The sequence below is a fragment of the Dermacentor andersoni genome, chromosome 1 (assembly GCF_023375885.2).
Source record: "Dermacentor andersoni chromosome 1, qqDerAnde1_hic_scaffold, whole genome shotgun sequence".
Lineage (NCBI taxonomy): Eukaryota > Metazoa > Arthropoda > Arachnida > Ixodida > Ixodidae > Dermacentor > Dermacentor andersoni.
Genome location: NC_092814.1, coordinates 278260988 through 278284134, shown reverse-complemented (window position 1 = coordinate 278284134; position 23147 = coordinate 278260988). Strand labels below are relative to the sequence as shown.

General features: G+C 48.7%; 1 protein-coding gene and 1 pseudogene across 1 annotated transcript in view; both read right to left on the bottom strand.

The window, feature by feature from the left end:
• Positions 1–23147, bottom strand: part of Dora (zinc finger SWIM domain-containing dorado) — a 211028-nt gene that overhangs the window by 108862 nt on the left and 79019 nt on the right. Inside the window, exon 11 of the mRNA XM_050196305.3 lies at positions 10305–10669. Coding sequence (XP_050052262.1) covers positions 10305–10669 — 365 coding nt within the window. The remainder of the gene's footprint in view (positions 1–10304; positions 10670–23147) is intronic.
• On the bottom strand, positions 4372–10298 carry LOC140215492 (tigger transposable element-derived protein 4-like; annotated as a pseudogene).

Genomic DNA, 23147 nt, shown 5'->3' with positions numbered 1-23147 from the left:
ACTGCAGCTGCTTTCACATCACATGGATGTGGAATTCTCTGCTACTTGCAGTTTGTACGAGTTTTGCGCGTCAGCAGAACCAGCACAGCACTACGTCTATGTGATAAGCAAACTACTGAAACACAAAAGTGTGGGCAGCACAGAGTCGAGTGAAAACAAAGCCTTACGAGTGCCTGCGTCATTGTCAAGGGCAACATTCAATTATTTTTTTTCTAAACATAGAATAGAACTGGATTGACTGAAAGTGCTTTATTAGGGAATGGGGAGGCTCAGGTCCTCTATGGGAATGAACGGGGAGTTGCCAGGCTACAGAGTCATTCACATGGTCAGGGTTACCAGTCGTTCGAGTGATAGTTCTGCTGAGACTGTGCGGTGAGGACCATGGTTTATCAGTCCCCTTAGACCGTCCTGATCAGACTGCTCCGACTACATTATTGGGAAAATAGCTGCGTGTTAGGATCAGTGGGCAGCGCTTTACAGTAGTTTGTGCATTGTAAAGCCTGTATGGCCATTCTCCCTGTACCGAATGCAGAACACTGCATATTTAAATGATGAAGGCCTGCACAGCAGCGCAGCCCGTAGTGGGTGCATGCCACTGTCACAATGTCGGGTTGTCACCATTTGCTGTAGAGTATGGTGAGTAGGCGGAACTTACGATAACCTTATTGATGAAGACCTCTTGAGAGCATGAAAGGGGAGACTCGCTCGAAAAGAGGACAGGCGGGGTAGCCTGCTGAAGACGTTGTTTACTTGAAGTACACAGGGACGTAAGCACATCATGCATGGTGGCTACCGAGGGAGCCATTTGGCTTAGGAGCTCATACGGGTTCACCCTGAGGGGTGGGGGCAGAGAAAATTTGGTCGACCAACCTGTGGAACCAGCAGCGGCACGTGCCTACAAAGGATGCGTTGAATAGCAGAAGCTGTAGCATCCTCCGAGGCTGGGCGAAGTATTTCAGAGTAGGCTTTGTGTGAGTTAGTGAAGACACAGATCGGTTTCTGCATGGTGTATGGGAGGCTTGCAGTTGCTCTCCAGAAAGCAAGGAGTTCAGCATGCACTGGGGTACCAGACAGTGGGTAGCAGCTACAGGCCCCTGTGTAGGCGGTGGTGTGCGTGCAAACCCATGCCATATAGGCCTGGTTATCAGAGAGAGCTGTGTCAGTGTAGATGTCAATTGTGTCTAAGCTCGTGGCCTTCAGTTGTTGCGTGTCGCGTCGAGAAGCAAGCGGCGTTTCCCATGGGAGTAAGGACAGATTGAAAGGGGGTACGTCACCATGTTGCTCATAATCCCAGGCCAAAAGGTGACGACCTTGCGGCGTGTTTTCCATGGGAATATGATGTCGAGTGTGGGCTTAACGGATGATGTTCTGTAGTAGAGGCAAGCCCGCAGCACGTTGAAGTGTAGGTATCTTAATGAGTTAAGAGAGTCCCTTAACAGTGCAGAGGGTGGCCCTATGAAGGCGTTCCAAATTTGGGATGTCTGTAGGAGAGAAGGTGTATACAGCTGCACCATACAAAATCTTTCTAACGGCCACAGCTCTCGCAACAGTTCTACAGGCAAGTTGTCGCTCTTCCCCGTATTTGTTGGAAAGTCGACGTATCGCATATAACATGGCCAGCCATGCCTGCCGCCATCTTTTGTGGGCTGTTGCAGCTGGCTGAAGGTAGACCTAGGATTTTGATCTGTCCTTTTTTTGACTGCATGAGGTGCAATCCAATGTGGAGCGAGATGCATGTGTTGGGGTTGGTGCAATGCTTGCCATCTATGCTGATAAGTTCTGTTTTATGCGGAGTGAGCTGCAGACCTATTTCCTCAAGACTGGCCTCTAAACTGAGCAGAGCTTCCTGCAGCTCGGTCTGCATTATTTCTTTGTCAGTATAGTCTGCCGCTTCTGTCCATATAGTAATGTCATCGGTGTAGATGGCAAATCTAGCTGTTGTGTCCCGTTCAAGGTTTTTGGCTACCCTGCACATGTCCAGATTAAAAGCGTCCGTTCTAAGATGGATCCCTGTGGGACATCTCTATCCAGGTAATAAGTCCTTGGGCTTCATCCAAGTGATGCGCCATTTAAGTGAACGGGTCGTGCTACAAGAAAATTTCTGATCCATGTCAGGGCACGCTGGCTGGGGTAGTGGTTAGCTAGCTCTTCAAGAATGATGTCATGGCAAACATTATCAAATGATTTCTGCATGTCAACGGCCAGCGAGGCAGCATTTTCCTTGACGTGTGATTAATAACGTGCCATAGCAGCCAAAGGCAATCATGGGTGCCTAGGTTACGCCAAAAACCCACATGGGCTAGGTGGTAGCCTGGCCAGATTATCTCGAGGTAATGGGAAATTCGCGTGTGAAATCATTTGTTCAATGAGTTTACACAGGGTCAAAGTCGGAGAGATTGGTCGGAGGTTCTTATAGAGGTTAGGCTCTTTTCCGTGTTTTGGTATGGGATAAATTAGAGAACGCTTAAGTTTGTTCGGTACACTTCGTGAAGCCCAGAGGGCATTAATTACCGCTAGGAGGGTGTCCCGAGCTTCTTCAACAAGGCTGCAGAATTCTTGCCACGTTAGACGGTCATGGCCTGGCGCCAATCGAAGGCGGCCTTGCTTGATTGCTACTAGCATTTCTCCCACGCTAAATGGGCAATCAAGATCTGGATAAGGTTCCAGTATGGTGCAGGCATTTGGAGGTCTGGGCGGAGTGAGCGAAGCACGAGGAAAGACACTCGTAATAATTTCCTCTTCTACTGTTGCAGAATCTGTTTTCATGAAGAGCTCGGTCAGAGGAGAGTTGCCCTTTCCTTTCCTGGTGAGGCTGCGAAAAGTGCGCCAAGGATACTGGAGTCTCGGGACGTGGCCCAGGCGCTCACAGGTGGATTGCCAGGCTTCGCTTTGAAGACGGAGCTGATATTCGCCGATACGCTTACACAGGCGCTTGATTTTCATAAGGCAAATATGTCATTTGCCGCATGAACGGTATCTCCGTACAAAATAGTCTGCTCTTCTCCAGAGGTTTCACTGTATAAACTTGTGAACATTCGCTTGCTAACTAGATTAACAAGCCTGGTATCACGTGCGCACAAGCAAACACGAACACAGCTCACTCGATGACTGTGGAAACTCGCTGTCAAAACACTGGAGTAAGGAAGCATGACAGCAGCAGCGAGCGAATTGACCTTCGTGCTGCCTCTTGCTTCAGCGTGAACTCAGCGGCGAAAACGCAGCAACTCGGTGTGCACTCTCTCCCATCGCACATTGCTTTTAAGAGAGGTCCCACACTGCTGCCTTGTACGCAGTAGCTGCTGGAATAGAAAACCCACTTCCCCTTCCCACGTTGCCTTGTGCGCAACGGAAGACTGCGTGCTTCCTCCCCTGCACGCTTTCACTCGCACAAAGTATACAGCGTGCGGCAACCATGTCATTGCCCTTGGACTTTATACGGAACACCACAGCAATGGCTGAAATGCGCTTAGAGTGCCCATATGGTTGCAATCGCAATAAAAGTCACCTAGCAATGTATAACAAGAAATAAGCAAACCTAAGCAAACTAACTAAGGTACACAGAAATCAAGATATACAGTATGGTCTGCTCTTATTAACGCCAAGTATGCCAGCACTGTTTAAAGCTCAGTTCAAGTATATGAAAGTCTGGAAAATATTGTGTGTATGAATAGAATGTTTTTTGAATAGAATTAAGAGAGTTTTTTTCTTCTCAAACTAATGAGTTCATGATGTTCTGTTGTAGTGAATCCCAATGAGGTTCTCAGTCTAATAGTAGACCTATGTTTTGGGTCAATCTCTTATTTATTGCACAGAAAGTTTGTCTTTCCAGTTCTCCTACAAAACACAAAAGGGCTATCCCAATTTCATAACAGGTAGGCCATTGTAAGGCCGATCTGTGCGACAGACGAAAGGATCGTGCATCACATGACTCTATCACCACTTCGTGCATAGCCAGTGCCTACGGTAAAGGGCAGTTACCATCCATCCACGCCATTTCATTGTCAGGTTCGGAGTGATTTGGCACCTGTCAATGATTCCAAATCTGGAAGGTCACGGCAAGTTCATGTTATGCTCCCCCCTCCCCCCTTCACCCCTACCCTCCCTCTTTTATCCGCCGTCTGCACAAATGCATGCTGCCTGGTCATGACACTTTCATGTCCGCCGTGTAAATCCAAAGCTAGTCTTGCGACGGGTTGCTTAAGGCTACAAAGAGAGACCGATGTGCACTTATGAATGGCGTCAGGAACGAGAGGCTGCCGTTGGGTGTACAGTAGCTGACCAATTTCCCAGACCTGGAGGGGATCGAAAAATTGTCTGAATAAAAGAACAGTCCGAAAAATCAGTGAGCCGCAAAACCAAACTTTATTCTAGCTAGACTGGACTGAAAAAGTCACGGATGGTCCCTTGTTATAAATTCCTGCTTTTTGTAATGACGTCTGCTTGCATCTGTGCAAGTGTCATGTTATTGTCATACACAGTAGACAATATTAGAGCATTGACAACGTCTTGCATTGATGGTTACAGGTGGCCAGAGGTGTTATCGTCAGAGTCCAAGTCGCTTTGCGGCGGTGCGGTCACCTGGCGCACAATCTCGTCGTCTGTAAGTTCCGCGCACAACTCTATGTTGTTGTCGATTGCGGCAAACTCGTGAAAAGTAACAGCAGCGGAGAGTCCGTCCCACTGCTGCGCAAGTCAGCAATCTGCTGCTCGCCGGTGTCAATGTCTTCAGTGGTGCCATTTGCCTCTTCGGTCACGGGCTCTTCAGAGTTGCAAAATCCAGCATGCCTAAAACAATTTTCAATCGTGGAAGGCTGAACATCCTTCCAGGCATCCGCTAGCATGTCTAGTGCCGAGAACAGATTAACGAAGTACGCCTTCCAGTTGTCAAAGCACGAGTGTGCAGCCAAGTAAACGGGCCTGGTAGTGCATCTTGAGGTTTTTAACGACCCCTTGGTCCATTGGCTGGAGCACACTCATTGTATTCGGCGGCAAGAATTCAAGACGAATAGCTTGCAGGTTGTTTACGGCGCCGTGAGCCCCGCAGTTGTCTACGACTGTTAACACTTGCCTCTTCGGGCGCTCAAACATCCGGTCCAGACGGAAGACGTAATCTTTGAACAAGCTTTGTGTAATCCAGGCATTTGTATTGCTGCTGTACCACACAGGCAGGTTCTTCGCACCCTTAAAGCAATGCAGGTTTTTTGCCTTCCCTCTCACTAGAAGCGGCAGCCTCTCGGTGTCAACCGCATTTGCACTGACCATGACAATTACCCTCTCCTTACTATGATTCCCACCAGCGCAGGAATCATTAGTAAAGGAAAGTCCGGCAGCATTTTGAAGAATAGGCTTGTCTCGTCACAATTAAATATGTTTGCAGGCCTTAAACTTACTCGTCCAGTAATCCGCGACAGTAGACTGACCCACGGCACCGTTCTCCCCGCAAACTTTCTTGAAAGAGACTCTGTGCCTTTTCTTAAATCTACGGATCCACCCATCGGTGAACTTGAAGTCCTGAATGCCAATATTTAAAGCGAGCATGTTGCCCGAAACGGGGAGGTTCTTTGCTAGGACTCCTTTCAACCACAGCTGCACGGCCTCTTCAAGCTTTGGATGTTGTCCTTTTCGGTCATTTTTTATAGTTTTGCAGTGCGACTGGTCGACTGCAGAAAAGATATTTTTTTTTTGTTTTTCACATAATCAGACACGGTCTGAATGGAGATATTAAACTCTTTTGCGACGTCAATTTGGGTCCATCCCTTGCTCGGTAAGCCTGATGATGGCGGCCTTCTTGTCCAACGTCATAGTCGAATATTTTCCATGCTTCTTCAACACATTCAGTGGAGGCCGCGGAAGAGCAGGGGCCATGGCATCGAAAGCACATCGCTGAATGAATGGCCACAACACACTGAAATAGCTTTGACATGTTGTACGGCGGATCACTGCTGAACAAAAACGTGTGAGACACCACCTACGACACTAAGGCAAAACTGATGATGATGGTGGTTATCATGAGAGAGAGAGACTCTTTATTAGAAAAACAGATTTTTTGCCAGCGCGTATACAATCGCTGGCATGCTACTCTGCATAAGGATGGGGAATGGGATTAAAAGATTCCAGAGGAGAGTGGGAAAAAAGAGAATAAAAATAAATATGAAATGTGCAAGTGGACCTGACACTAATATTTATAGGTGACATGGTGGGTAAAGCATCACCCGGCATTCGTAGGTGGTGTCTAGAACTGGCCGCGCATGACCGATTTCCGACTCTCAAAATTGCTTCCCCCGCAGGCTACAGGCAAAATCATGGCCTTTAACCCTTTGAGGGTCAATGACGTAAATATAGGGTGCCTCGAACAAGTCCAAAAATGGTCGATACCATGTATTTACGGCGCCGTCTGTACATTTAAAAAGTGTGCCAATTTCCTAGCTTTTTATTTTCTGTAATGTGCTGCCACTATGTGGGAATACAGGGAATTTTTTTCATGCGCCTCCCTCTCTTGGTTTTCGTTGCATGGTTGGTTTTAGAGCTAGTTTGCTCCCGCGGGCGGTTTAGGCTTCTTGCACTTGCAAAACTGATGGCTATCTCGTTACTAATTGCTCAAAGGGCGACCGCTTGTTTCTCGCTTGTTTAATGCTCACAGGGGTACGCATAGGAAGGATGCCGCAGTGCATGCGTTTCTGTTGATCTTTTTTTTTTTGACACCTGCGAAAACTAATTGCCTCTGCTTGGCGATAAGATGAAGATTGGCAGAAGTTTGTCACACGTTTTGCTTTTTTGACGGGCACACACCACACAGTTTTCTTGAGTGCGCACCTACACAGTTTGATTAGCTATGGATGTACAGTGCTCACGGAATGAAACGCGTCAATTTAGGGTAAAATAATTCGCATACTTTCGTTCCCACTGGCTGCAGTTCGTGTCACATAGACGCAATTCTGGCGCGTACACCTGTATCGGAGTCTTCGTCACCTTGCAACATGACATGGTGCTCTCACTTACTTTGCCCACATGCAGGGTTCTACTAAATGCTCCATGTCGCGTTTCATTCCAAGAGCACTGTACATACTATTAGTGTAAGAGCAGGAAGGTTTGAGCCTTGCGAAATATTCTCGTGTGCGCATTTTCAAAGCCTGGAACTATGTGTATAAGAATGCATCAAATTTGTAATTCTTATAAATTTATTTCCTTTTTTTTCATTGTTGCTATTCATGAATGAAGAGTACATACATACAAACACAAAATATTTTTTTTTTCACTTTACGATCACCCTAGAAAAATTATGGTACATTTTTTTCGAAATAAGTCCCTAAGAAGAACTGGAATCTGAAATAAAAAAAACCGACCCTCAAAGGGTTAGGATCCGTATTTTTTACAACAGATGCCACCACTGCCGCGTGGATCTGGACGCCTCCTATACTTGGTAATCAAATTACTATACTGATCCAAGCAACTTCACGTCGGATCCGAAGCTAGTCGGGCGGCTCAAGATTCAAAATGCCGTCCTTCAGGACTCGTAGCGCTGGTCCGTCGCAGTAAATTTTGTCCGGAAAATCGAACTTCTGGCTTTATGTTCCAAGAAAAATTGGTTGCGAAAATGCATTAGCTCTATGGGAACCCTGATCGTGCATTTATGAAGTCCGAAATACCCATCACGTCTGAATTTTTGTAGTCTGAAAAATCTGTCGGCTACTGTATTGCAAAGATGGCGGCCATGGACAACTTTGTTGCCATCTCATGCACTTGCTTTCATTGGAGAGACGGTTTGTCAGCTTTCCAGAGTGTCGCGTGTCTGCTACAAAGCGGTCTGTGTTGATTTCTAAATAGTAACATTAGTATAGGCCACACTGCCTAGGCCTGGTGGCCTAGGCAGTGTGGCCGTTGGCCAATGTGGTAACAGGCTGCAAGCCGTCGCGGAATGCTTACCGCTAATATGTTCATACTGGTGCCTCATCAGCGATTGGTCATGACATCACACGTGTGGGTTACAATGATCGCTATTGAAGCGACATGGAGTTTGTTGCCACATATCCAGACAATCTGCATGCCTATCGGAGGCCTGATCTTGGTACGTGCTCTCGCACTTCCCGAAGCGCTGCTTTTGTTGCCATTCCCTCTGTCCGTGCCGTGTTATCATTTCGATCGGTCCTCTTTACCCGGATGAATCATGCATGCAGTTTTGCTAATTGCGCTGTTTGGGTGCTGTGTGTGATCCCTGCAATAAGCCGACGTTGAGGACTGCTTGCAGTGACTGCCACATCGGCCGGAGCGGCTTGTGCACAGTGCACTTGGCGCTCTTTTTGTGCTCAAAATGAAGTGAAACGCCTGCTTGGGCACCATTGAGCAAGAGGGGCTCCGCGACTCATGCCACATCTGGCACTGTGTGGAATATTAGAATACAGTAAAAGCTTATTAAACTGTACCCGCCCAAACAGTCATCATCATCGTCAGCCCATTTTATGTCCACTGCAGGAGGAAGGCCTCTCCCTGCAATCTCCAATTAGCCCTGTCCTGCGCCAACCGATTCTAACTAGTGCCCACGAATTTCCTAATTTCATCGCCCCACCTAGTTTTCTGCTGTCCTCGACTGCGCTTCACTTCTCTTGGCACCTATTCTGTAACCCTATTCGTCCACCGGTTATCTAACATGCGCATTAGATGACCTGCCCAGCTCCATTTTTTATTGCAAAATCAATACTGCTCGCACTTTCGGCCCATCAGTGGTCGTGGCGCCTCCTTACACAGCTGCGCGTCACGTGACCGTGTGTATTCACGCCAGACTGAGAGACGGGGCCCCAGCTCGCGGCATCGATGGTGGAGGCGAAGCCTTGCGCGCCGCTGCTGCGGCGCTACTGAGAGAGGGTGCTCGCTGGTGTGACGTCACGCCAGACCGAGAGACGGGGCCCCAGCTCGCGGCATTGATGGTGGAGGCGAAGCCTTGCGCGCCGCTGCTGCGGCGCTACCGAGAGAGGGCGCTCGCTGGTGTGACGTCACGCTAGGAGGATAAATGGGGCTACAGCTCGGCTCCTCGCAGTGGTCGGCGCGCTGCCTTGCGCTATGTCGGATGATGTATAGCCATAAGTTTAACAAAGGGCAACCATGTCCACACCATCAGCCGAACCAAGGCGCAGCCAAGGGTATTGCTTTCGCAATCTTTCAGGCTTACCAAGCTAAGCCTTCAGCCAATTTTTTTCTCTGAATGTCAATTAGAATATCGGCTATACCCATTTGCTCTCTGATCCGAACCGCTCTGTTTCCGTCTCTTAACGTTATGCCTAGCATTCTTTGTTCCATCGCTCTTTGCGCGGTCCTTAACTTGTTCTCAAGCTTCTTTATAAGTCTCCAAGTTTCTGCCCCATATGTGAGCACTGGTAGAATGCACTGATTGTATACCTTCCTTTTCAATGATAATGGTAAACTTCCAGCCAGGAGCTGACAATGTCGCCTAACGACAGTGTTGATGACGATACGAAAAGCGACAGTGCGGGCGATTCAGGCCAGACAGTGGCAGAAGCTGTGCGTTACGTTAGCCTCATGAATGCAATCGTTAATAGAATATGCAACACCAACGAGGAATCTGCCATGCGAGTGCTTGCTGAGAAGAGGGCTGGCTGAAAAGCTGGCTCGCAGCTTGAGTAAGTTTGAGGCCGCTGTCGTCGCTGCTAGGCTGCGGCGGCATCAAACAAAAATAACAGACTTTTGTCGTGTGAAGTGAATAAATACTGAATATTCTTGCCCTTTCATTGCAGTCTCTCCAAGTTCCGTTTCTGACAGGTAAGTGGGTGATCTCATGCTATTTCGGTTAAGCAGTACTACCATTTAGTACGTACTTTTCTCGAGCTCCGGCCAACTACGGTTTAACTGTAATAGAATTTAGAATATTAGAATTTTGTTCCGAATATATAGAATCTTTGAAAAATCTAACAGTAGATATTCCATTCACGAATCGAATTATTCTAACATTCCCTATCCAATTTGGTTCGGTGATATTAGAGTATTTGCATCCCCTTAAAAAAAATGGTATCAAAACATGAATGTGGCAAATTTCTCTTCATAACATCGTATAAATGTAAGTCGCAGTGGCTAGTAAAGTTTGCACTGTAACTCTGTTGCGATATACAATTTTGTAGAACCTGAGTATATGACAAATGTTCTAGTGGGCTGGCCCTCAATTTTTGTTTTTCAGATTGTATTTAATTATTGACAAGTGGCCCAACCTTATAACCATGCATTTACTTACCCTACATAATATTTCAACCAACATATCACTAGCACGTACACAGCACAGCAAATCTACACACACTAACCCATCTGGCCCTTGGTGGATGCCTTCCCTAGTGCCTGACCAATCAGAGTCAGCATCCTCCGGCGAAGAAGACTTTTCTCCCAAAGCAGCCACACCCTCTGGATCGCTTACTCCTGAAGTCAGTGGTGTGTTATCCTTGGGCATGCCTGCACTGCTGCTGCAGGCTGCAGCTGATGGGTCTCGAGCACCAGAGAGCACCACACCCGGTGCCACAGAAGAAAGCATAAAGTCACCAGCTGCATCTTCATTCTCGCAGAAACCTTCTGAGCTGAGAGAGCTCCTGTTGCTGCCACCACCAGCAGCCACGCCAGCAGCATTGCCAGCCAAGAGAGACAAATCATGGCCAAGTGACATCAGTGGGGTCAGCTGCCGAAGGGACAAAAATTCTAACATAAAGCTCTCCACATCAACTGCATAAAAGTAGGCAAGCAAAACATCCTGCACAGGACGCACCATCAAGTTAAAATTGTTGCCATTATTGTTCAATTTATTCAAGGCACCAACTGTTACACAAAGTAGATTCTGAAAATTGATATCAGCTGACTGGCTAATCCTTTGGGGGTCATTCTGATAGCATCGTTGCTGCCACTTGGATCTGATGCTGGACCGATAACTTTTGCGAAAAATAAAACCTTGTAAATTCGACGCTCGTTAAATAATTCGGAAAATCGGATAATTTGCACTCGTCCTTTAGTCCCTGCAGGCGTATGCATCATTTAAGGGAGTCAAACTCTCGTTAATTTGGATGTATTTTGTCGCACATTGGTTAATTTTGACAACTCTCAGAGCTCAACGAGCGTGGAGTGCCACAAATGTGAGACGCAAAAGAGCCAAAAAGGCACTAGCGCACCACCAAAACGAAGCATTGGAGTCCGCATCGCCATAGTCATCAGCAGAAATCGCACCTGAACAATAGAAACGCTGGAACGCTTCGTGCCTATTTGTGCCTTTACTGTTGCATTTATCGCCACTCATAACGCAGTGTTGGCTGAATGTCTTCATAACTGAGTGGTTGCCGTCCATGATGGCGTCAATAGTGACCGCAGCTCCCTCCGCAGCGGTTCCGGTAAACAGTAGTTCTGTTTTTAATCGGTGTGTGTGCCGCCTGCGTGCCATCACAACTGCACGGTCGCCGTCCATGATAGCATTGATAGCGACCATGGTTTCGTCCGCAGCGGTTGCAGCAAGCAATAGTTTCATTTTGACTCGCAATGGCTGCTAGCGCAATGTGACAAACACGTTGCAAGCTGTTGAGGATGAAGAGCGCCGGCTACATTGTAATGGGCGGACGTTGTTTGGCGACGAGCTGATTGGGAAAAAAATAATCGGGATATCCACATGGCAGTGAAATGGGTGTCTCGGATGAAAATGCGCACCGTGGCCGTGCTGTGAAAGCACTCTTGAGGCCTTCGCCGCTCTGAGCACTAATCAGTCACAAGATGTCCAGACTTGCAGCTTTCGCACTGCTTTTGTGCAATATAGAAACACTATTTGCCGATTCATTAAGTAAATGTGTGTTGACATAGATAAGCATTTGTTTATTGTTTTCTTGATACCTACGATAATTCGACATTCACTCAATTCGGACATCTTTTTTGGTCCCGTGAAATCTGAATTAACAGGGTTTTACTATACCACCTTCAGTGTTCATTCATTGTCTAAGCTGCTGGACAGTATGCCCACCGCCCCAGTGAGGCGCACTAGTGCGCTGGACATCACAACACACAAAAGTAAAAGTATCCACAAAAGGGATCAATTAAGAATATGACACCTGAGCTGCTATGAACTGCTATGCAAGTGATTCTTGCTGCCAGTCAGTGTCATGGTGGTAGAAAACGCAGATAGGTTGTGAAAAAGAAGCTCTGCATACTAATGCTTATATGCTAAAACCAGTAAAGATGTCTGTTGAGGAGGCAGGAAAGATAGTAAAGTTAAATCAATGCATGACAAATACTGGCGTGCTATAACGTAAAGGTACTCAAAACTTTTCTATTCCAATTCCGCAATCAGCCCTCCGCGGTTGGGCAAAAACATTTTTAAACCACCCCCACTTCGGCTGTCTGTCATGTGACGTCACGAAAACCGCGATAGCTCCCCATCTGATATGACGTATACGTACTGATTGTGCATGATTTGACCGAACAAAAGAAAAACAGTTATTTCTCATTCGACGCCTTTTCACCATTAGCCCTCGGCTATGGGTCAAACGTTTTCGAGCTGCACCCACTTCACCTGCCTGTCACGCGATGTCACAAAACTGCGAAAACTCACTGCGTCAAAGTGACGTGAATGTGTTAAGATGCACTAATATGCTGAACAAAACTGAATTTTTCTCTGAACAACCGCAGGCTCCCCCTTCCGAAAGAAATAAAAGATGGCTGCCGCTGATCGATCAGGCACTGTCTACTCGCACCTGCTGGAGAGCATGGGTTTATTTAAGTACAATAAAGCTTTTACGTGGCTGTGTAACTTTTTCTAGCACTTTTGGCACGTTTACGACCTTGCTCCGCCAACTTTTCTTTGCTGAGGATCCTTTTTAGCGGCATTCTTAACCTTCCGTTGCATGCCACGGCGATTTTCGACCAGCCACCGCAAGCTAAGGGAAAGCGGACCAATCGCAGACGCCGGCACCGCCCTCCTCAACCGGTTATCTACTTTCACTGTCCTGACTCGGCCCCATCGCAACCCTCTTGACTTGAGCGTGCTCCTCACCTACTAGCAGCCAATTAAAAATGAGAACCCACTCAATGTAGGCAATGTTACTAATTTTGAAAGTAAAGAAAAGTGACTTCCTATAAACTAAGAGAGCGTTTGATTGGGCTGTTGAGGCAACGCTGCAGGTACAATGCTTGCATCTGCGGTTATGCAAATTTGACGTCGGGAGATTCCAATAAAAACACATTGGAATAATTTTACATCATAAGGCCCCTGGGTGAATTAAATATTGGACACAATGAAGTTTTCATTATTCCCTGTTAGTGTCCCATAACAATGAATGCTTTAAAATTACAGCAACAACAAAGTCAACGACAGGGACGTTTTCACTTCAACGAAGTTTTCATGCAGCAAGCCTGGACACCACTAGACCCGAACAACAACAACAACAACAACAACAAACGGGAGCTATTCTGGCAGTTTTGAACTTAATGATTGAACAAAATTCACATATTGACTGTCACTGAATGCCTTAAAAAGAAGCGTTGGCAACAGCTAACTATCACAGTATGGCCCCTCGTTATTGTGTCATATGTTTTTGGCATTCCAGAGACATTTCTGCTTAAGGGGGTGCCGCTTTCGCATCGCGAATGATGGCCAATATAGCGATGTTTTGAAAATCACATTTTCAGTTGCTATAACTCTTTTTCTAACTGATCTGGAAGCACCTTCACTGTAAACCATGTAAAAATGCTCTAAAAAATTTGTATCAGCCAAGGTGGCGAAATGTTTAGCAAAAATCATGAAAAATAACTGTTTTTCAGACACAATATTGTTATGGGGCTGTTGGGAGCATAGAAAGACTGTATCTACAATACCGTATTTACCCTAATGTAACGAGAGTTTTTTTAACCCGAAATAGAAGTAAAACTCGCCCCCCGCGTTACATTCGAATACTAAATATGAAAATTCCAAGAAAGGCACCAAACACTCATTATTAAGCTCGCTTAATGTGCCGCATTTACGCGCGTGTCGATTGACCTGCTCCTTCAAAGTCACACGCTCCAAATTCAGCGGTCAACCTATATGCAAATCACGGCCAGGGCAAGTGGCGAATGTGGTGCAAACGCGAAAAAGGCCGAGCAAACGACACCAACGAGAGCGCGCCAGCGACGAGTGACCTTGGAGGGACCAAACACGTTGACGAGCGTGTTTCTACGAAGAGCACCCCTTGGCACGCGAAATGGACGCGCCTTTTTCTTACCACTAGGCGATTCTAGTGACGTAGCGATCTGTTTGGGCCACTGGCGGCGCGTCCTGGGCACTTGTTTCCACGATAGCACCACGTGACCTACGCCACCGGCTCCTCAGGCAGTGCATAGCCACATTGTCTGTTCATCGCTTCGACACGTTGGTCTGTTCCTGCTTGCTGAATGTGCCTATATCCAAAATGGGGTGCTCTCGGACTCAGTATACTGCTGGCTTCAAACGCAACGCTATTCTACTCGCCGAAAAAGACGGTAACTCAGCGTCCGCAAGAAGCCTGGACATCAACGAATCGACGATAAGGGGGTGGAGGAAGCATTGCCAGGAGTTGTTCAATTGCAACAGTCATAGAAAAGGTTTCCGTGGGTCCAAGAAAGGCCGCTTCCCAGATTTGGAGCATTGTCTTGCAGACTTCGTTGGTGAACAATGATCCCGGCTTCATGGTGTGAGCAGTGAAATGCTTCAGTGCAAAGAACGTGAACTTGCAAGAGACGCGGGTTTGGCGCCAAACCAATTCAAGGCATCGCGCAGCTGGATACAGAAGTTCATGCGAAGGACCAGTTTTTCCCTTCGACGCACTACCTCGATTTGTCAGAAACTACCCGAGGACTTCGAGTCGAAACTTCTCGCGTTTCAGCGGTATGTCATTGATCTCCGCCGCTCTACCAACATGCGACTTGGACACATCGGGAATGCAGACCAAACCCCCGTGTACCTTAATATGCCAATGGTTAGGACAGTGCACAAGTCTGATGAACACGAAGTTCGGATTAGAAGCACTGGAAACGAAAAGAATCGGATAACAGTTATGCTCGCATGTTTGGATGATGGTCGCAAGCTCCCTCCCTTCATAATTTTTCACCGGAAGACTATCCCGAAAGAAACATTTCCGAACAATGTTGCGTACGCTGCCACGAAAAAGGCTGGATGGACTCTGAACTCGTCATAAATTGGATTTCCAGCGTTTGGGACCGAAGGCCAGGTGCATTGCTGCATCCAGAATCAATACAGTACAACCCCGCTGTTACGTTCCCCACTGCTGCGTTTTCCCGGCTGCTACGTCGTTTTCATCCGGTCCCGGCATAGCTTCCATAGGATCCAATGTATAAGGAACCCCGCTGTTACGTAGTAGCTGTGAAAACGTTCCCGCATGATGCGTCGCAACTTAGCACCCCGAACCTGCCTGGGCGTAAGTAGGCAACGCGCTCTAACCGCCATTTTGGCTTTTGACTAGTTTTGGCTGGGCTTGGCCGGGCTTGGCTATGGAACTGGCTGCAAGAAGCCGCACGCCAGTTCGAGAGGTTGCCACTAAGTGGCCATTCGTGAAAAATGCTCTTACTATCATCACTGTGATTACGGTCACCGCATGGTTGTTGGACGGGTCGACTCACGGAGGAAGGAAACTCAGGAGAGGCCCTGACGTCACTCTTTGTGAAGCTAAAGTGAAACCGCAAGTTGGCGTTGCTCGTGGCGTTGCTCTGCCCATCGGGCCTGCTCTCCTCTTGTTTACGTTTCTCCCACGCCGCGCTGCGCGCAACCGGGCTTGGACGCGCGCACTCCCCAGCAATACTAAACAATCGTTAGCACGTTAGCATGATTACGCCAAAGAGGGCAAAATTTCCTGCGGATATTCGTTCGTCCGTTGCCATTGCCGTGGCACGGTGATGACGAGGAGCACGAGCCGCATGATGCCGGGGAGTTGCCAAATCATGGCTTTGGAGAAGCCGTCGCGGCTCTGGACCTCCTCCGCAGGTACGTCGCACCTCACAGCGACGCTGACAGCAATGCGGCCTTCCAGGCTATTGAGAAACGTGTGGCGATTTCTGGCGAGCGAAAGAAACGGCAAGCCACCATTTTAGACTTTTTAAGTCCTAAGCGCACTCTGTGGAAATAAATTGTCTATAGTTGAAGCTGCACTTTTTTCATTCATTTTCGGAGCTTTCCTCACTGTTGCGTTTTCCCGGCTGTTACGTTTTTTCCCCCCGGTCCGGTGAAAAACGTATGAACGGGGTTCCACTGTATTGGGGCTAGATTCCTTTCGAGGTCACCTCACACCCAGCGTGAAAGAAAAGCTGCAGCGTGACCGAACACATTTGGTTGTTATACCGGGTGGAATGACGTCTATTCTTCAGCCCTTGTATGTTTGCTTCAACAAGCCGTTCAAGGATCGCTTGCGGCAGCTGTATTGGGACTGGATTGAATGTGAATCTAGCTCAACACCTGCAGGGAGACTGAAACGCCCGAGTGCATCTACTGTTGCCCAGTGGGTTTCAGCTGCTTGGTACGGGCTGTCTCATCAAACAGTCTACCGCGCATTTAAGAAATGTTTTATTTCAAATGCCCTCGACGGAAGCGAGGACAATCTACTGTGGGAAACAGCAAGTGACAAAGAGCAGTCCAGCTGTGATGATGACAGTCACGGCGACATCAGTGGCAAGGCTGAAGATTAGGCATAGTTTGCAGGTACTTCAATAAAGCTGCGCTCGACTTTTCCGATAGTTTGTTTCCTGCTTTACATTCGTGTTCTATAGTTTCCGTTTCTCGCGTTATTGCGTCTTTGATCTTGCGCGCTCGCAAAGTCGACCCTCACGTTACAATCATGTTCTCTTTTTTTTTCCTGGTTTTGCCCTCGGAAAGTCGACCCTCACGTCACATTGGGGTCGCGTTACATTCGGATAAATACAGTATATACCGTATTAACTCGCATAATGATCGCACTTGCGTAATGATCGCACCCCTGAATTTTGTCATCAAAATTCGATTTTTTTAATTTCTCGCGCAATGATCGCACCCTGAACTTGCCACAGCGATATGTCGTGTGCCAAGTCTAGCTAATAATGATCACGCTTACGATCTTTCGAATGCTACGCGAACGACTCTTCAAGACAAACCAAGCGGTCTGCACGCACCAAACATTCTTAAGCAGATGCCCCATTTCATTCCTTTCATCACTTACCGCAAAAAAAAAAAAAAAAAAAAAAAAAAAAAAAAAAAAAAACTACAACCACACTTGCCTTTATTATGTGTAGGCTTTATAATGGTTGTGGTCAACAACAACAACAACAAAAAAGGCGCCTTTCGATTCTTCTCGTCTGCACTCGTGGGCACGCAACAAACCGCAAGCGGCAACGATAGCAGACACGTTTACACTGATAGGTTAGAAGTGTACCCTATTCTTATGCCGACGCTTGTAACACAGCTAAGATAGTCGGCCACCCTTAGCGGAAACGTGCCGTATTAGGATAGTAGTGAAGACAAATTCCGCAGTTTCCGCAGCATGCCCGCAATGTGTTTCCATGTCACTGGCAGCTAAGCGCGCCCATCTGTTTCTGTCCCTTCAAAGTGGACATGGCTACGTTGTTGCCGCAAACTTGCCGATATTAACGATATTATTCATTACAGATATGGAAGAAACTGTTTCACTGCACATAATGTACTCACGAGAAGAAAAAAAAGTTGCGTTCGGTGTGCTCCGCCGGCTGCCATTTTTGTTTTGGTGTCCCGCACTACATACAGCAGCAGCTACCTATTTGTTGACCTGTTGTCATACTGCAGCAAACGCAAAATGCAATTTTTTTTTTTGCGGGAAATTTAACCAGTGCCATGATCGCACCCCTTAATTACCGTTAATTTTTTAAAACAAAAGTGTGTGATCATTATGCGAGTAAATACGGTAGTAACAGTGACCAGCGTAAGCGGAACAGCAACGTTCCGGTTCAAAAGCATGTCAACGATGGGGTGAAGAACATATTCACCGTCAGGAACCTGTGGCTGCGCGGTCAAAGTGAAGTAAGTAACTGCTTTGGCTGACAGACGCACATCGTACAGCGAGCATAAGTGCGGTGGGGCGGTGCTCGGAGCATCGGCGAGTTGAGGCAGTTCTCACTGAAGAACACCGGTTGCGCAGTCGATGAGAGCAGAATGATTGGATAAGGAGTCCAATCCAAGGATAACGTTGTGAGGGCAGTTGTCGATCATGGCAAAGAGAACAGAAGTAGGACAGCTGGCTATACTTAAACACTCGGCACACATTTCAAGAACGACCAGCATGCGGCCTTCGGCCAAACCAAGCACTCAGGCAGCTGCTGGGGTGAAGACCTTCTTTAAACCTCTACATAGGCTAGCACTCATCACAGATACATGGGTTCCAGTGTCGACGTGTGCTTGGACAGGTACGCCACCTATTTTAACGTCAATTAGACTTCTCTTTGTGGGCCCAGACAGAGGATTTACTGCAGTAGTAGGCAATGCAGCCCCATCTTAGAGCGCTGAATTTCTTAGTTTTCCGAAACGGTGCGGCCAAAAGCCACAGGGGACGAAAGGCGATGTGGCTGCGGCGAACAGGGAGATGGGCGACGTGTTTGCGGTGAACGAGACTGGTGTCCGCGCGGCGATGGTGAGCGACTGTACCACGTGTTCCGAGCAGTGTTGGCGGCACTGTTAGACTCGGCGGTGGGCGAAAGATTGCGGGCATTTCTATCAAAACGACTCATATTAGTCGGCGTGCGAGGTGTTGAGGGCCACGAGTTACGACAGTATCGGGCGACATGACCAATGCGGCAACAGGTGCAACAGGTGAAACATATTGGCTGGTTGTCCGCAGTTCTCCACTCAGTCGGGTTGCGATAACGCGGAGAGAAGCGTCGGGGTGGAGCGAAAATAGTAGAAGGGCATTCGTTGGCTCTGGGGTTGGCAACAGCACAGACAAAATGTAAACCGATGTTTTCAAGCTGCTGGCGAATGATGGCTTGTACGTGGGGAACTGAAAAAGGAGTAGCATCAGGGCTACGCAAACAGAAAGCTGCGGGCGCCATTGCATCCAGTTCACGTCGAACGATTTGCACCACATCCTCTGATGGCAACGCATGCTGCGGTGCAGGTTGATCTTCACACGACGTTGCGGCAATATTGGGAAGTATGGCAAATGGTTGAGAGATGCGTCGACTTATGGCCTGCTCGAATTGTCAGCACTCTTTGATGATAGCATCAACTGTCGAGCAGCTTTTGCACATGAGCAGGTTAAAGGCGTCGTCAGCTATTTCCTTCAGCACGTGCCCGACCTTCTCAGCTTCTGTCATGTCGTGATCGGCTTTACGACAAAGTGCCAGTACGTCCTGGATGTATGAGACATTGGAGTCCGTGGGGGATTGGGCACGGGAGGCCACTTCCTGCTTTGCGGCAATTTTGCAGCCGGCTGGTTTGCCAAAAAATTCTGTCAATTTCACTTTGCATTGGTCCCAGCTGGTTAGCTCCTCTTCATGGTTTTCGTACCACACCTTCGCCGTGCCTCTTAGGTAGAACAACAGGTTAGCTAGCATAAGCGTAGGGTCCCATCTGTTGATTCCATTCACATGTTCGTACATAGCCACCCGCTCCTCAACATCGGCGCCATCGGTCCCCAGAAAGTTCCAATATCCTTGGGTTGCACAACCACAACCGAAGGGGACAGCGACGTAGCTGGCAACGGTGACGCTTGAGGCGCGAACGACGATGATCCCGCGTGCTCACCAACGGTGATGCGACGTCCACAGCGGAGCTCTGTTTCCAGCCGTGGTACCCAGCAGCTCCCACCAATATGTTATGGGGATGTTGGGAGTATAGAAAGACTGTATTTACAATATATACACAAGCAGAGTCAGTGCAGTTAAAAATGGCTGACCAGCAACAACATGCAGCAGCCAGCGTCTCGTGATCTTCCTTCTTCCTTGCTCTTCTTTTATCCTTCGGTAGGTGGTGGTGATAACTTTATTGCACACAGGGGAGTTGTGGACACGCAGGTCCTTGGGCCCCCGCACGGCCCCACTGCACTCAAACGTTCATGTCCCGGAGGCTCATGACGCTGGCAGCCCGGCCTGTGGCGATGGCTTGCTTGGCCGGGTCCTCGGAGCGCAGTAGGGTCTCCCAAGCCTCCCAAGTAGTAAGGTGCTCCAGGCCCCGCAGGGGAGGATCCGCCGGGCAGAGGAAAAGGATGTGATCGAGAGTGGCTTTGGGGTGGTGGCAGAGGGTACAGGAGGGGTCGGTGTGGACGTGGTGATAGCGCGAGCGTATATAAGGGGAGGGTAAGGTGCGTGTTTGGAGCCGCCTCCAAAGTGTCTGGTGATAATTGTCGAGGGAGGGATGGGGTGGGGGGTAGAGTCGACGCTCGGCTTTGCAGGCTTGCGTCAGTTCACTGAATGAATGCATGCGCTCCCGTGAGAACCCTGGATCGGAGGCCGCCGGTGCCCGGTTGAGAGAACCTCGGGCTAAAGCGTTGGCAGCCTCGTTTCCAGGATTCCCAGAGTGGGCAGGCACCCATATGAGCTCCATGTGGCGGGGCTGGTATGCAGCGAGGGAGTTCAGTATGCGAAATGCAGGGACGTGAACTCTCCCGCGAGCAAAATTTAGTATCGCAGTTTTAGAGTCCGATAATATATACTGGGCCTCCGTGCGCATAATAGCTAGGGCAATGGCGGCCTCTTCAGCCTCCTCCAAAGTGGCGCAGTTGGGGATATGTGAAGGGTGGTAATCAGTTGTAGGGAGGGGTTCGTGATGGCAACAACCGCGTCCTCACCTGTGCATGCGGCATCCACCCACACAGCATCCGGTTCCGTGCCATAGTGTTTGTGGAGCGCCCGTGCGCGAGCTCTGCGGCGGGGTTCGTGGTAGGTGGGGTGCATGTTTTTAGGGAGAGGTTTAATAAGAAGTTCGCGGTGAATGTGGTGGGGGACCTGGAGCTGTGTTGGATCCGCGGCTGGTATCCTGATACCGAGGGTGCGTAGGATGTGTCTGCCGGTGGTGGTTCTCGCGAGACATATGTATTGTGTCTGTCGGTGGGCCTCAATAAGCTCACCTATCGTGTTATGTAGGCCTAGCTGGAGGAGTTTTTCGGTGGAGGTATTTAGGGGTAGGTGTAGTGCTGTCTTAAATGCTGTTCGGATCATGGCATCCAGGGTGGAGATTTCTCTGCCCTAGAGTTTAAGGTAGGGGAGCGTGAAGAGAAAGCAGCTGAGGACGAAGGCATGAATGAGACGCCATAGGTCATGCTCCTTCATACCCCGGTGGTGTGCAGAAACTCGGCGGATTAGGTGGGATATCGACACCACCGTCCGCTTGAGTTTGTGGATGGTGAGAGTGTTTTTCCCGTTATTTTGGATGTGGAGGCCTAGTATCCGGAGAAAGTGTACCTCAGGGATGTACCGGATGTTCCAGTGTCACGGTTATAGGGGTGGTGGGGCAGTTTCGGGTTGTGGGGCGGAGTATGAGGAGCTTTGAATTCTCCGGAGAGCATGAGAGTCCGATACTCCGCGCATGTGTTTGGGTGAGGGTAGCTGCCGACTGCAGAGTATTCTCTATGTCTCCATCACTGCCATGGGTGGTCCATAGAGTGATATCATCAGCATAGAGTGTGTGCCGAAGGTGAAGGATGGTTTGTAGTTTGCGGGCAAGGGGAATGAGAGTGACATTGAAGAGAAAAGGGGAGAGGACAGATCCTTGGGGGGTGCCAATCCCACTAAGGGTGTATGGGCGGGATGTGTGGGGAGCGAAGTTAATTTCGGCTGTGCGGTTCGCAAGGAATGCTTGAATATAGGTGTACATACGTTCACCTATGTTCAAGGGGGAGAGCGCCGCCATTATCGCTCGATGGTCTATGCGATCAAAGGCCTTGGAGAGATCCAAGGCGAGGACGGCTTTTGTGTGGCCCGGTATGAGGGGGTCGAAAATATTCTGTGTGAGCTGGAGCATGGCGTCCTGTGCCGACAGGTGGGGACGGAAGCCCACCATGCTGTGCGGGTAGAGGTCTTGCTCCGCCATGTGTTGGGTGAGTCGGGTGAGTGCGACATGCTCCAAAAGCTTGCCCAGGCATGAGGTTAGAGAGATGGGGCGAAGATTTGCAGGTGTAAGGGGTTTGTGGGGCTTGGGTATAAATAAGATTTTGGCGTGACGCCAGGATTGCGGAAGGGTGCCCTCCTGCCAGCATGTGTTGAAGTACCCCGTGAGCTGGGCAATCGACTGATCGTCCAAATTGCGGAGCATGCTATTGGAGATACGGTCAACTCCTGGAGTGGAGTTAGAGCGGAGAGTTAGGAGGGCCGCTCTGACTTCTGCTTCCGTAATCTCCGCATCAAGATTGGCATTCAGGGTGCCTGCATAGGGGGGCAGGGGGTTTGAGGTACCGGGAGTTGTATGTGTGTTCCTAAGTATGTCGATGAGTGCGTCGGGAGAAAGGTCGGTCTTGTGTATAAGGCGTGTGACGTGTTGTTGTGTGGCTGTTTTAGATTGCGTGGGGTCAATTAAGTGACAGAGGAGTTGCCAACTGCGCTTGGAGGACAGATTGCCAGCCATACTATCGCAAATCTGTCCCCAGTTGGATTGGCAGAGCTCCTCAGAGTGCTCAGTAATTTTTGTTTGCAGTGCGGCTAGCCGCTTTTTAAGGGTGCGGTTGAGCTTTTGCCCTTTCCAGCGCTCTAGGATGCTATGGTGGGCCTCCCATAGGTGCGCAAGGTGAGTGTCGAGGGTGGGTGTATCTGGTGTGGTGTCAATGGTTCGAGTGTGTGCGGAGACATCGTTCATGAGCGATGCCACCCACTGGTCGATGTCTGTAATGGGAGCGTCAGGAAGGGCCTCCCGTGCGACACGGACTGCATCCCAGTTGGTGAGTTTGTGTGTTAGGTGAAGGGTCGTTCTTTGTTTGTAGGGTACTGTAACGTAGAGGATGTAATGATCGCTCCCTAATGTGTGATGTGTTGTGTTCCACGTAATACCCGCAAGGTTGCGGCTCAGTGTCAAGTCCGGGCTGGTGTACGCGCTGACACTGTTGCCAATTCTCGTGGGGGTGTTAAAGTTGTTGTGTATTGTGAGGCAGAGCTATTGTACTACAGACCAGAGTCGTCGTCCTCGTCCCGTGGTGGTGCGGTAGCCCCAGTCAGTATGCTGACTGTTGAAG